This window comes from Neovison vison, chromosome 3 (genome assembly GCF_020171115.1).
Source record: "Neovison vison isolate M4711 chromosome 3, ASM_NN_V1, whole genome shotgun sequence".
Taxonomy (NCBI): Eukaryota; Metazoa; Chordata; class Mammalia; order Carnivora; family Mustelidae; genus Neogale; species Neogale vison.
Genome location: NC_058093.1, coordinates 58,977,861 through 58,992,096, shown reverse-complemented (window position 1 = coordinate 58,992,096; position 14,236 = coordinate 58,977,861). Strand labels below are relative to the sequence as shown.

The window sequence follows — 14,236 nt, the reverse complement described above, 5'->3', positions numbered from 1 at the left end:
CCCCCAGTTGACTTATCTGACTTTCCTATTGAAAGGAACACACACAAATGGTGCCTCCACCTCTCTCTCGTACATATCTGAGTAAAACTCGTATGTCAGTTGTCTTTAACTCCCTTCTAGTGACAGCCTAGTCTGACAACATAGGCTGGATCAGATGCCCTTCTTGTCCTATTCTCGCCTCTCACATAGCACCTAATATGCTGGTCAGTCATAACCTTCCCCAGCTGATGATAATTCCTGAAGCAATGATTACTGAAAGACCTGCACACAACACACAACATTTATATTCAATAAATGTCTGTTGGATGAATGGATACTTCTCACTGTTTATAGGTCTTCCTGTTCACATTTCAGGCTGCATTAAAACAATCATATCCACAACCCACCACCACCACCATTACGCTGATATCAATTTTTGCAATTCTCCAGACTGTGGCAAATCACATATTTCTCTTTGAAATATTTTAGGGAAGCATAACAAAAACTATCCCAAGGGGGGGAAAAGGTCTTACCTTCTAAATCTTCTTTCTCAAAGTGTGTTTTGAGAATAGAACGAGTTCCACCTCTATCCACAACTGCCTCTTCATCATTTCTCTGTAGAATGGGAAGAAAGAAGATTAAATGATTTTACAGGAGTTCCTCTTTATCCATGGGGACATTTTTCAAGAACCCTGTGGATGCCTGAAATGACAGGTAACACCAAACTCTATATAAACTACATTTTTTGCTATATATACATATCTACGATAAAGTATAATTTTTAAATTAGGCACAGTAAGAGGTTAATAATAATAATAATAATGAAATAGAACAATTATAATATGCTGTAATAAAAGTTATGTGAATGTGGTCTATCTCTCTCTCAAAATATTTTATCGTGCTATACTCATCCTTTTTATAATGATATGAGATGATAAAATGTCTGTGTGATGAGATGAAATGAGGTGAAAAACGCAGTCACTGTGACATAGCCTTGGGCTACTATGGACCTTCTGATGGTATGTCAGAAGGAAGATCATCTGCTTCCTAACCATGACTGACCTCAGATCAATGAAACCAGGGAGAGCAAAACCACAGATAAGAGCGGACTAATATACATATATTCTCTTAAATTCAGAGAATAAACAATAATATAATCTAATATTTTAGGAGTTTAATTCAATAACTTAAACCTACTTGTACACAACTATTCTATTTGGTTACCAAGGGTTAGTTTAAAAAGAAAAAGACTAAAATTAAGTTGACTGTATATTCAGAGAAGGAATGTCATTTGATTTTCCATGAAATCAAAGGTAGTCGTACATTCCAGTTGCCATCATTTGGTAGTGAGATGAAAAACAGAAAATGGTTATCCTGACAATTTAGTAACATGCATTTTTATCTCTGAGAAAGAATTTTTGTTAACAAGATGACATTTTGAACTATACAAGGAAAACATGGAAATCATTAGTATTAACACTACTAATGCTATGGCAAGGTGAAATGATTCCACTGCCATTTAAAATAAGGTTGGCGAGATCTAATCTTTTGAAAGCAATTAGTAGTAATTATTAGGTAAACTACAATTCTAATTACTTTGCTTCAATATAACACATTTGATTCAAACTAAACTTTTAATTATAATCATATATATTAAAGCTTCGTTTAGTTTGTGTGTGTGGATATATATGTGTGTGTGTGTGTGTGTATTATTTTTGTTACTTATTTAGAATGGCTGGATGGAGACGCTCTTCTTAACATTGTACATATGCTCAAAATGATACACTCACGCCTTTGGTACTCAGTAAAATAATGGAGGAAGGATAAGTATAATCCATTTAATGATGAAGGAATGAAAAAATACAGAATACTGAGAAAAGTGAAATACAGATTATTTCCACATTTTTTTATTGTGAGCACTTATGTAAAAATTGCCTTAAAAGTGAACACTGAACACAAAGGAGAAATGAAAAGTGGACTAAAGAAAAATGAATATTTCAACATCTATTTCTTAGCCTGTTCTTGTATTTGACTAGTAGAAAAATTATACATTTGTTTCTTTTTGAAAGCTTTTTAATTCCCAGACATAATCTTGATGAAGATTTGGCCTCCGTGTCTTATAAATCAGTATTGTCAACTGATTTATTACTGACTACAGACATATTTCAACCTAGAAATATCAGCCCTAATGTGCTTCACATGCAGCAAAACTTATAGTAGAATACCGTGTTTTATAGCCTTCATCCTCTGTCTTTCAGACAACATGGGCTGAGACAGGTCAGGGCAAAGTGTCTGAAATCAGAGTGAAAAAGCCTATCCTACAAATGAAAGAATAAGGGAAATTAAGATAGGACTCGGAGTCTACTGCTCTTGTGTTTGGCAAAGCTTTAAAAATCTGTTGCTCTGAGCATGATAGCAATAGAAAAGACTAAAGAATTATATGTTTATAAAATTTTCCTGAACCAGACAAATGCAATTTAAGCCTCCTTAGAATCTATTCTTGATACATTTACAAATCACATTTATCCTCTGTGCAGGACATATTCAAATATATGTCACATTGGAATGTATCTCTGCCCTCTGGAGTGTTATTTGGAAGAACACCAAGAGCTAAGTCATGCATCCATGTTCAGAGATCAGAAGAAGCATGATTCCACTATATCTCACAATGGCGGTCTCTTAATAAAAGCAAAATCAAAAGGTCTAATTAGAATATAAGAAAATATTTCCCCCTATACGATAAAATACTTAATTCTTATTTCAAGGGCCTAAATCAATTTTCAACTGACACAAAATGTTTTTTCTCCTTATTATAATAAGCATATAAGATCTCCACACACAAAAGATAATTCTACTAAATAACTAATGCTAAGATATCGAGATAAAATGAAACTTTGCAGCAGAAGTAGAAGTGGAATCTAAATAGAAATAGTTGGGGTAGCTGGGTGGCTCAGTGGGTTAAAGCCTCTGCCTTCTGCTCAGGTCATGATCCCAGGGTTCTGGGATTGAGCCCTGCATCCGGCTCTCCGCTCAGCAGGGAGCCTGCTTCCTCCTCTCTCTCTCTGCCTGCCTCTCTGCCTACTCATGATCTTTGTCTGTCAAATAAATAAATAAAATCTTTAAAAATAAATAAACAAATATAAATAGTTGATTATTTAATTACATTATGAATTCCAGGTAGACATGCCCTAATTTCAATGTTTCATTAAGAAAAAAAAAAAACTCGAAACTAGAATATGAATGTAACTCAATGTAAGTGACTCATTTTGCATTTTCATATAACTTAACATTCTCTCCAGAATGGGCCATAGAAACATCAAATGTATAATATTTTATGTGAAAATTCCCAAGATACAACTTAATGCCAATACATATACTGAAATTCCTCTACTTTGGTTATAGTTCAAAATATAATTTCAATATTATTGAAGAATTTTTACTGGAGTGCTCCCTTTCCTCCTCATTACCAAGAGCAAGTAAACATGGGTGTGATGAAGAGAATCCAGATTGTGCAATAATCCCAAATATACCATTAAGAACATTTTTATTTCAGTTTGTACTGTTACCCTTTGCAGATTTGTTGAACATCAAATACTATAATGTACCCAAATGTCCATATGTATTTACTCACTGAGAACAAATTTTAGCACCCTGTAGAGAGAGAGAAAACACGTAAGTCTATTACATTGCCTCTCAATACAATTGACCCTTGTTAAACTACTGGGTAAACATTTTTAAGATGATTTGTTCCAGAAAATAGTATAAAACCATGTTTTAAAATTTTGTTGGGGGGGCATGACACATAGTGAGAGATATATACTCAACAGAGTCACATATTTATTTATATATATGTAATCAAAACAAGTTTCACAAACCAACATTTACCCTAACTATAAACAATGCAGTATGATATCTTTATTCCAGGGTATTCTATTTCATTTTAAAAACACTAGTCACTATCCTTTAATTTTTTTTCCATTTTATTTTATTTCTTTTCAGTGTTCCAAAATTTATTGTTTATGCACCACACCCAGTGCTCCATGCAATAGTGCCCTCCATAATACCCACCACCAGGCTCACCCATCCCCCACTCTCCTCCCCTCCAAAACCCTCAGTTTGTTTCTCAAAGTCCACAGTCTCTCATGGTTTGTCTCCCCCTCCGATTTCCCCCATTTCACTTCTCCTCTCCACCTCCCAATGTCCTCCATGTTATTCCTATGTTCCACAAGTGAAACCATACGATATTTGACTCTCTCTGCTTGACTTATCTCACTCAGCATAATCTCTTTCAGTCCCACTCATGTTGATATAAAAGTTCATCCTTTCTGATGGAGGCATAATACTCCATTGTATATACAGACCATATCTTCTTTATCCATTTGTCCGTTGAAGGGCATCTAGATTCTCTCCACAGTTTGGTGACTGTGGCCATTGCTGCTATGAACACTGGGGTACAGGTGGCTCTTTTTTTCATTACATCTGTATCTTTGGGGTAAAAGCCCAGTAGTGCAATTACAGGGTCATAGGGAAGCTCTATATATAATTTCTTAAGGAATTCCCCATACTGTTTTCCAAAGTGGCTATACCAACTTGCATTCCCACCAACAGTGTAAGAGGGTTCCCCTTTCTCCACATCTCCAACAGTTATTCTTTACTGTCTTGTTGATTTTGGCCATTCTAATTGGTGTAAGGTATTATTCAATGTGGTTTTGATTTGAATCTCTGATTGCTAATGATGATGAACATTTTTTCATGTGCCTGTTAGCCATTTGTATGTCTTCTTTGTAGAAGTGTCTAAATTTATTTCAGTACGTAGAAATGAGTTGTGACCTGCAATTTGGAAAACATTGATACAGACTATGGCCCTGAAACAGTAACAGGAACCAAGTCACACAAAAATCACATCTTCATCACATCTTAAATTCATTTATGTAGGCCTTTAACCAAATGAACAAACAATACTATACTTTTCAAATCAGCATTTTTCCATTTTTAAAGTTTCTGTCATTTTAAGTGTAGGGACATATTATTATAATTGAATATATAACATATCTTCTGCAAACTATTTTTATTTTGTTTTTCTTTCTACCAGGAAAGTAAATAGTTTGCTCTTCCTGTTCCACTTACGTACTTTTCTCCATGTCTTCCCAAGAAAGAAGTAACAAATAGTATTATCTATGGTCCCCTCCAGTTAAACCCTGCTTATGACTAAACTGAATTTATACTCAGCTATTTTAAAGGCAAACTCCATATAACTGGCATAACCCAAAAGCATTTTATAATTTTATATAATTTGATTACTTCTAAACATTAAGACATTGGTGTTTTGAATACAAATGTATATAAATATAATTTGGGAATATTTCTACCTCCAAGGAGTGTTTTTAGAGGGAAGAGTTTCACTGTCATTATTTTTACTGAACAATTACTAGAGAGCAATAGCAGAAAAAAAGAGCTTTCTAGCTCAGCTCTCACCTTTGAAGTGACCTTGAATCAGTCCACTCCCTTGTGAAAGAGCAACTAATATGGGCTAGCACATTTAAGGGTTAAAATAGTCATATAAAGATATCAACAGTTTCTTCTAGTATTCTTTGAAAATAGCATTAAGCTCTCTATGAATATACAAAAAATACATTTTTCTGATTTACCATAACTCTAGAGCACGGTTTTCACAGAAATACACTTTCCTAATTTTATAAAACAAAGTCTAACAGTAATCCTATGAGCAAGACAATTCAAACTTTTCACATCCTTTTGACAAGTCTCACCTGAGAATGGCTTAATAGAAGAGAAAGTAGTTAATTTTCATTTCAGTACTCCTTCTTCCTTAGAACTATTTATTATATCAACTTTTTAAAAATAACCATTTCCTCAGTAAATGATAGTGAGAAAACAGGACTGCTACATGCAAAAGAATGAAATTGAACCACCTTTAACACCATACACAAAAATAAACTCAATATGGATTAAAGACCTAAATGTGAGACATGACTCCATAAAAATCCAGAAGAGAAAAGAAGCAGTAATTTCTCTGAACCATACAAACATTTTTCTAGATTTGTCTCCTAAGCAAGGGGAACAAAAGCAAAAACAAACTACTGGGACTGCATCAAAATAAAAAGCTTTTGCACAACAGAGAAAACCATCAACAAAACAAAAGAGCAACCTACTGAATGGAAGAAGATATTTGCAAAAGATATATCCAACAAGGGGTTAATGTCCAAAATATATAAATAACTTATACAACTCAATACCAAAAAAGAAATCTGATTTAAAATGCACAGAAGCAGGCATCTGGGTGGCTCAGTCAGTTGAACATCCACTCTTGGCTTTGGCTCAAGTCATGATCTCTCTCTCTTTCTCTAAAATAAATAAATAAATCTTAAAAGAAAATGGGCAACAGACCTGAATTGACATTTTTTTCCAAAGAAGACATACGAATACCCTACAGACACAGACATGAAAATATGCTCAATAGAGCTAATCATCAGGGAAATGAAAATCAAAACCACAATGAGATATCATCTTATACCTGTTAGAATAGGTAAAATCAGAAAGGCAAGAAATAACAAGTGTTAAAGAAGATGTAGAGAAAAAAAGAAGCCTCATATACTCTTGATGTAAATGTAAATTGGTACAGCTCTATGGAAAACAGTATGGAGATTCCTCAAAAATTTGAAAATAGAATTACTATATGATCCAATAATTCCACTACCAGGTATTTATACAAAGAAAATAAAACACTAATTTGAAAAGATATATGCAGCCCTATGTTCATTGCAGCATTATTTGCCATAGCTAAGATATAGAAGAAATCTAAGTGTCCATCAATAGACAAATGAGTAAGGAAGATATGTAATGAAATATTACATAGTCATAAAAAAGGATGGGATATTGCTATTTGAGACAACACGAATGGAACTAGAGGGAATTTATGTTAAATGAAATGAGTTAAACTAAGAAAGACAAATACCATATGATTTCACTTGTAGCAGAACCTTAAAAAATGAATAAACAAACAAAAAGCAGAATCAGACCTATAAATACAGAGGACAAACTGATGGTTGCCAGAGGGGAAGTGGGTGGGGGCTGGGCAAAATGGATGAAGGGGAGTGGAAGATACAGGCTTCCAGTTATGGAATGAATAAATCATGGAAATAAAAGGTACAGCATAAGGAATATAGTCAATGATATTGTAATAGGGACGTATGGTGACAGATGGTAGCTACACTTGCGGCAAACATAGCATAATGTAAAAACTTGTCAAATCACTGAAACTAATGTAACATTGTGTGTCAACTATACTCAAATTCTTAAAAAAGCAACCACATTTTCTGACTTTTTATTAGTTATTAGGATAATATGATATGCTATATATACGCCACTAGCCATTACAGAACCTCTTTCCACTCCTCTTTTCCACCATGTTCTATATCTTTGTGGACTGCATCACCAGGTCCCCTAGATATCCAGCTGTCTCCCAAGCTCAGCCAATGAGAGAATGAGACTGGATGGTGGGAACAAGAGATATGGGCCTTGTTGAGCCATAAGTTGGCAATGGCTGTATTCCTCTATCACAGACAGTATCTTGTCATCTACTCCCCTATAGTTCTAGATCTTTCCAGTTTACATTAACTATTCCCATATCTTGCAGCTTCAGGCCTAGAAATAGTGACAGTTTTCTGTTGCTGCCAGTTCCTGGGATTTCATCAACTCTGTTGATTTCCCTTTATCCTGCTTATGCCTTTAAAAAATAGTCCCTTCATTAAACTTTTTATCACGCTTTTCAAGTGTCATCTCTTTCCTGCTGTGACCCTAACCTAAACATATGAGTCATGTTTAGTGACTAAAATCCATGACATTAAATTTCTGGAAACGGACTTATAATCAAAATGGCAACCTACATACAAAACTTGGACTAGGAAATATCTATCCAAAAAAAAAAAAAACAATACTGTTGAACAAAGGGTAGAGGATAAAATGGTGGGAAACAGACAGTGAGTCATCAAAGAACTCTCAATAGGCATGATTAATTCAAGAATAATTAATTTCTGAAAGAAATGAAAAAGAGGACAAAAATAAAGTTCTAGATGTGTGAAAGGGATTGGAAAAAGAATAATTAATCAAGTAGGAGTATTTTACACTTGCAAAGAATGTTCCCCATAACTCAAGAAATGTAAATATACATTTCTACCCATGAGGTGTCTTTTTTTTGCCTTTTCAAAATATTTTCTTTAATATTATAAAATATTTTCATGACAAAGTGACCTAATAAACACACAGGCACCAAAGTGCTTTTTTTAATTAATTTTTTTTATTTTTTTATAAACATATAATGTATTTTTATCCCCAGGGGTGCAGGTCTGTGAATCTCCAGGTTTACACACTTCACAGCACTCACCATAGCACATACCTTCCCCAGTGTCCATAACCCAAACCCCCTCCCGGCTCCCCTCCCCCTAGCAACCCTCAGTTTGCTTTGTGAGATTGAGAGTCACTTACAGGCACCAAAGGGCTTTTTGATAAGATTATCCTTCTAACTCCAGCCCCCACTCCCACATCGAGGTAAGTGTGAGATTGGAGAAATGAATACAGCAGATGGTAAAGATGGGGAAAAAAATTGATGAAAAATATGGAATATAATATTTTGCTTGGTTATTTTTCTATGTTGCAACAAAACAAAACATTTTAGTGCAAACAGTTAATTTTTCCTCTTCTCCATTCAAGTATGATGGAGAAAAAATTACCTTTTTAACTCAGTTTACAGGGTCTCTCTCAAACTATGGATTAGTATCTTGGTTAATATAAATGAAACATTTTCCACTACTGATTTAATGAGAAAAAATATATAGACACACATCTTTTATAAACATGATCTGAGAGCTAAATTTTAAGTGTTCATTATTTTTATTACCTTTTACTTTAAATTATGAAATTAAGAAAACAGAACATTAACACTTGGATTCAGTGTTAATATTCAATATACGCATCTGTATTTACCCTAAAGGATATTTTTTCATTACCATGTAAGTTAAAGTATTATACAAGCATAAAAAGTCAACCATTTAATCTCTAATTTTACTATGTTATATTAAATTGAACAAGAGATATGAAAGCATCATGTTAGAAATTAACATATCATAAGAGTTCAATAAATGCTAGCTGAAATGGAATCTAAGCATAATCCAAGTCTAACTTTGAAATTCACTTCACATATTATATTTTCATAAAATAAATAAACCTACCTATTTACTAGGACATTGCTTTGAAGCCAGGTATTTAGAATCCAGTATCCACTCTAAAATGTAGACAATACCATCTCACGGCAATACAAGTTAAATCTGTCTTATGTACTGTGTTAATTAAGTCATAGGAAATATTTATTCTAAAGTAGCCTAGGGACACCTGGGTGGCTCAGTTGGTTGAGCATTCGACTCCTGGTTTCAGTTCAGGTCATGATCTCAGTGTCCTGGGATGCAACCCCAGGTCAGGCTCTGGCTCTGCACTCAGCATGGAGTCTGCTTAGGATTCTCTCTCCCTCTCCCTCTGCCTCTCCTATTCATTATCTCTCTCTCTCTCTCTCAAATAAATAAATCTTTTAAAATTTTGTTTAAAAAATAAAGTAGTCCAATAATCACTCTTTCCCCATTCCTATGTATTTTTAACAAAGAGTCAGTTGAATGCCTTTCCAAAATACTGAGTTGGGGAGATGGCAGTTAGGTTTCATTTACTTACACAAAGTAAATGTGTTATTTCCTCTTTATTTTTTTTTTAAGATTTTGAGAGAGACAGACATACAGAGACAGCACAAGCAAGGGGAGAGGCAAAGAGAGAAAGAGAAGCAAACTCCCTGCTGAGTTGGGAGCTTAATGTGGGGTTCTAACCCAGGACCCCAGGATCATGATCTAAGCCAAAGGCAGATGCTTAAATATCTGAGCCACCTGTTATTTCATCTTTAAGGATGTAAGGAAAAAAATGGAACTGAGGCTAAGAGTTGAAGAATAAAATGCTATTAGAGGAATAGGGCTAAAAAGGCATAAACTATATCATCATGTAAAAATTTCAAGATTTTTCTCATCTTATTTACTTGGAACACTCCACCCATGTAAACCTTAAAGACCAGTTGGTGGAGTACACAGTTAAGTCATTAAATTTAAAATCTTCTAATGGTAAGTTATTTCTGGCTCAGGGTTAACTTCATCAGCATATACAGTATTGTTATTATTACTGCCACTGTAACCCAAAGAATACTAGCTCTCCTACTGGGCCTAACATCTGACAGTTTAAGGATAAAAAGTGTTTGAGAAGTTAAGACCAGTTTTGATTAGCTGATAGTATTTTAAAAGTCACTGATACATGAGTAACTGAGTTCCTGCCTTGTTTGCCCACCTTATCCCCTCAATTTGTTTTGAATTGTGGATGTTCTGCACATGAACCCAATTTGTACCCAGAAAATAATATTAAATATATTAATATTAAATAATATTAATGGCTGCTAGATATCCTTGTTGTTGCTTCCTGCTGTCTTTTCTCTCTTCATGTTGCTTGCTCATAAGTGTCCTACAAAGCTCCATCTGTCTTGTAGGCCTTCCTTCATTTGTCCCACTGTGTTCTGCTTTAAGCATCTGACACATCCCCACAGGCTTGTTTGGTGCTCAGGTTCAAGTTCTTGCTGGTAAAGCTATCCCTCTGCTGCTGATGCTCCCATTTAGGAGGTCAAGAAAAATGCAGTGTTGGATAAACACTGAGAGTTTGCAAGTGGGGCTATACCTGAATTTAATTCTTGTTTCAGTTAACACCTAGCTGTGTGATTTTAGACATCTTATGTAATCTGTATGTCAAGTGACTTATTAATACATGTAGTCCTTGAATATCCTAATCAAGTTCTCAGTAAATGTTATTTTTTATTAATATTATTTATGTAATTATCTGTATCATTAGGGCCCCCAAAATTAAAAAACGCTGTTGGTTCCCTCAAAGAACTTTTAAGCTTCATAATAAGTACAACAACAATGGCATTATGAAAGAAATTCATATAGGTGACATTCAACCATATCAGTTACTATTTTTCTCCAAGAAAGTCAGTAAAGACTCCATTGAAAGAGACACTTGAGCTGAATTTTAAAAGATTATTGCATCTTTGTCAGGCAGACAAGGGGGCAAAGTAGTAGTTCAGTCAAAAGTATCAAGATAAAAGCCCGGTTATTTGAGGAAGGGTTAAAGAGATTAGTTAGACCCAGAGCAAGACTGGATACTAAAATACCAAGCTACTGATTTTGTTCTCCTAACAATCCAAATGCCTGGAAAACAAACTTCTAAAACCCAGGACAAGAATCTTAATACGAAAATGTTGACTTCTAAAAATTAGAAAAATAATATATATGATACTTATATATATAATCCTTAAAATTGAAAACTCCATAGATGAATAAAATAGTAGACTGGACAAATGATATACAAATTAGGGAACTGGAAAAAATATCTGAAAAAATTACATAGAATATAGCATAGAATGATAAGAATATGAAAAATATGAAATAGATAATTTTTAAAGATTTTATACATTTATTTGAGGGGGGAGAGAGAGTGAGAGAGCATGCACAAACGAGGGGAGGGGCAAGGGGAGAAAGAGAAGCAGACTCCCCACTGGGCAGGAAGCCCAGTTTAGGGCTTGTTCCTGAGACCCAGAGATCATGACCTGAGCTGAAGGCAGATACTTAACTGGCTGAACCACCCAGGTGTCCCTAATATAGATAATTTTGTAAATGAGGATAATATGATAAAGTCTGACATATACTTAAATGGATTTCTAGAAGACAGGAATATAAAAAATGAGGAAGAAGTACTATTTGAAAATAATAGGTGAAAAATTTCCAGAATTGATAAAATACATGAATCCACAGATTCAGGAATCACAGTGAATCACAAACAGGATAATTAAAGAATAATTCACACTTCTTTATATCAAGTGAAACTGCAGAATGACACATTTTAAAGCAGCAAAGGAAAAAGAAAAGATTACCTACATAGAAATGACAAAAATAGAGGCCAGAAGACAGTAACACAATAGCTTCAGAAAGCTAAAGAAAGATCACTGTAAATCTAGAAGTGGATACCCAGCTAAGTTATGATTCAAGAAACCCACTTCAGATAAACAGAAATTATAAGAAATTTTCACTAACGCATCCTCTGTAAAAAGATTTCAAAGTATATACTTCAGAAAAATCAATGATCCCAGAAAGGATATCTGAGAAACAAGGAATTCTGAGCCAAAAAAACTGAATGATATAAACAAAAATAAAAAAAGTAAAAATGAGTTTAAAAATCAACTTCGTGATTTCTGGAATCCTTTCTAGTTGTACAATAGCTGATTTCTTTTTCTATTGTTTTATGCTTCAGTGTAATTAAGGGTCATTTTTGGTTTGCATTCATGTAGCTATCTGTGCTTTAGCCTAAGATAATAACATTTATAACTCTTCCATATGTCAATAACCTTCTCAACTCCTGTCAGCCCAAATCCTGACAGTTTTACTGATACACTATAGACTTATAATATCAATTAGTATCAATCATAAGAAAGGCATAAAATCATATGTATATATTTTAAAATAAAACCAGCAATTTTTTTCTTTTTAGAAAATTTTTAAATTCAACTTAATTAACATAGAGTGCATTATTAGTTACAAAGGTAGAATTTAGTGATTCACCAGTTATTTATAACACCCAGTACTCATTACATCAAGTACCCTCCTTAATGCTCATCACTCAATTACCCAGTTATCCCTTTGCCCCACCCAATTCCCCTCCAGCAACTCTCAGTTTGTTTACTAGAGTTTAGAGTCTTATGGTTTGTCTCTCTCTCTGTCTTCATCTTATTTTATTTTTCCTTCCCTTCCCCATGTTCATCCGTTTTGTTTCCTTAAATTCCACATATGAGTGAAATCATGTGATATTTGTCTTTCTCTGACTGACTTATTTCATTTAGCATAATACCCTCTGTCACTGCAAATGGTAAGATTTCATTCTTTTTTGTAGGCAGAGTAATAATCCTTTTTTTATATATACCATACCTTCTTTATTTGTTTGGGCATCTGGGCTCTTCGCATATTTTGGCTATCGTGAACACTGCTTCTATAAACACTGGGGTGAATGTGACTCTTTGAATCACTATGTTTGCATCTTTGGATAAATACCTAGGAGTGCATTTACTGGGTCATAAGGTAGCTCTATTTTTAACTTTCTGAGGGAACACATACCGTTTTCCAGAGTAGCTGCACCAGCTTGCATTCCCACCAACAATATAAGAGAGTTCCCCTTTCTCTGTATTCTCACCAACATCTGTTATTTCCTGAATTAATTTTAGCCTTTCTGACTGGTGTGACCTAGTAGCTCACCATGGTTTTGATTTTTTTTTAAGATTTTATTTATTTATTTGAGAGAGAGAGAGTATGAGCAGGGGGAAGGGAAGGAGCATTGGGAGAGGGAGAAGGAGAAGCAGACTCCCCACTGACTGCAGAGCCCAGTGCAAAGCTCATCCCAGGACCCCAAGAATATGACCCAAGCCGAAATCAGACACTCAACTGCCTGAGCTACAAGGAGACCCTAATTAGTAATTTTTACCATTTCCACAGTAAGGATTTGTTCTTTACAACTTTGTAAGAATCTATGAAATTAGAACACTACGTAAGAATTTGGTCTCCTCATCATAAATTAGGACAGATCTGAGTTGGCCTACATACACATTAGTCAATTATATGAATTACTAAAGCAGAAATAAGCTTTAATGTCTGTATTGTAATGATTTATAGGTAAAGTGGGTTTGGATATTCAATAATTCAATAGTTAGATGGAAAGAGGTTTTCTAATATAAGCAAAACCAAACCAAGTCAGAGAATGGGATAATAAAATAGTATTTATAAGGCATTATGAATTAAATGAACAGAAAAATTTCAAGATACTTTTAGATGACTAAAACAGTACCAAGGAGTAAGATAAATAAAACATTAGAAGATGAACTTCAGTGATAAGAAACCGAGCAGTGAAAGGAGATACTTCGAGTATATCCATGAGTTATGGAAAGTGTAGTGTTTAAATACTTAAAAAGCAAAATAAGCAAGTCTATCCAGTTTGGTGATTTTTTTTCTTTAAACTCAGTAATTTTTTATTAGTGATATGCTCTACAATATCATGAATAAAGTGGTGGAAATATGATTAGTGATGCAATTACAAAAAATTGACTTCTGTTATATTTAATACG

At 34.2% G+C, this 14,236-nt stretch overlaps 1 protein-coding gene across 6 annotated transcripts in view; it reads right to left on the bottom strand.

Annotated features, from left to right (window-relative positions):
* The window catches only part of SLC4A10 (solute carrier family 4 member 10), a 304,439-nt gene that overhangs the window by 188,653 nt on the left and 101,550 nt on the right, over positions 1 to 14,236 (bottom strand). For all 6 annotated transcript variants that reach the window (XM_044242202.1, XM_044242201.1, XM_044242203.1 and 3 more), the window contains one exon: positions 513 to 594. In XM_044242202.1, coding sequence (XP_044098137.1) covers positions 513 to 594 — 82 coding nt within the window. The remainder of the gene's footprint in view (positions 1 to 512; positions 595 to 14,236) is intronic.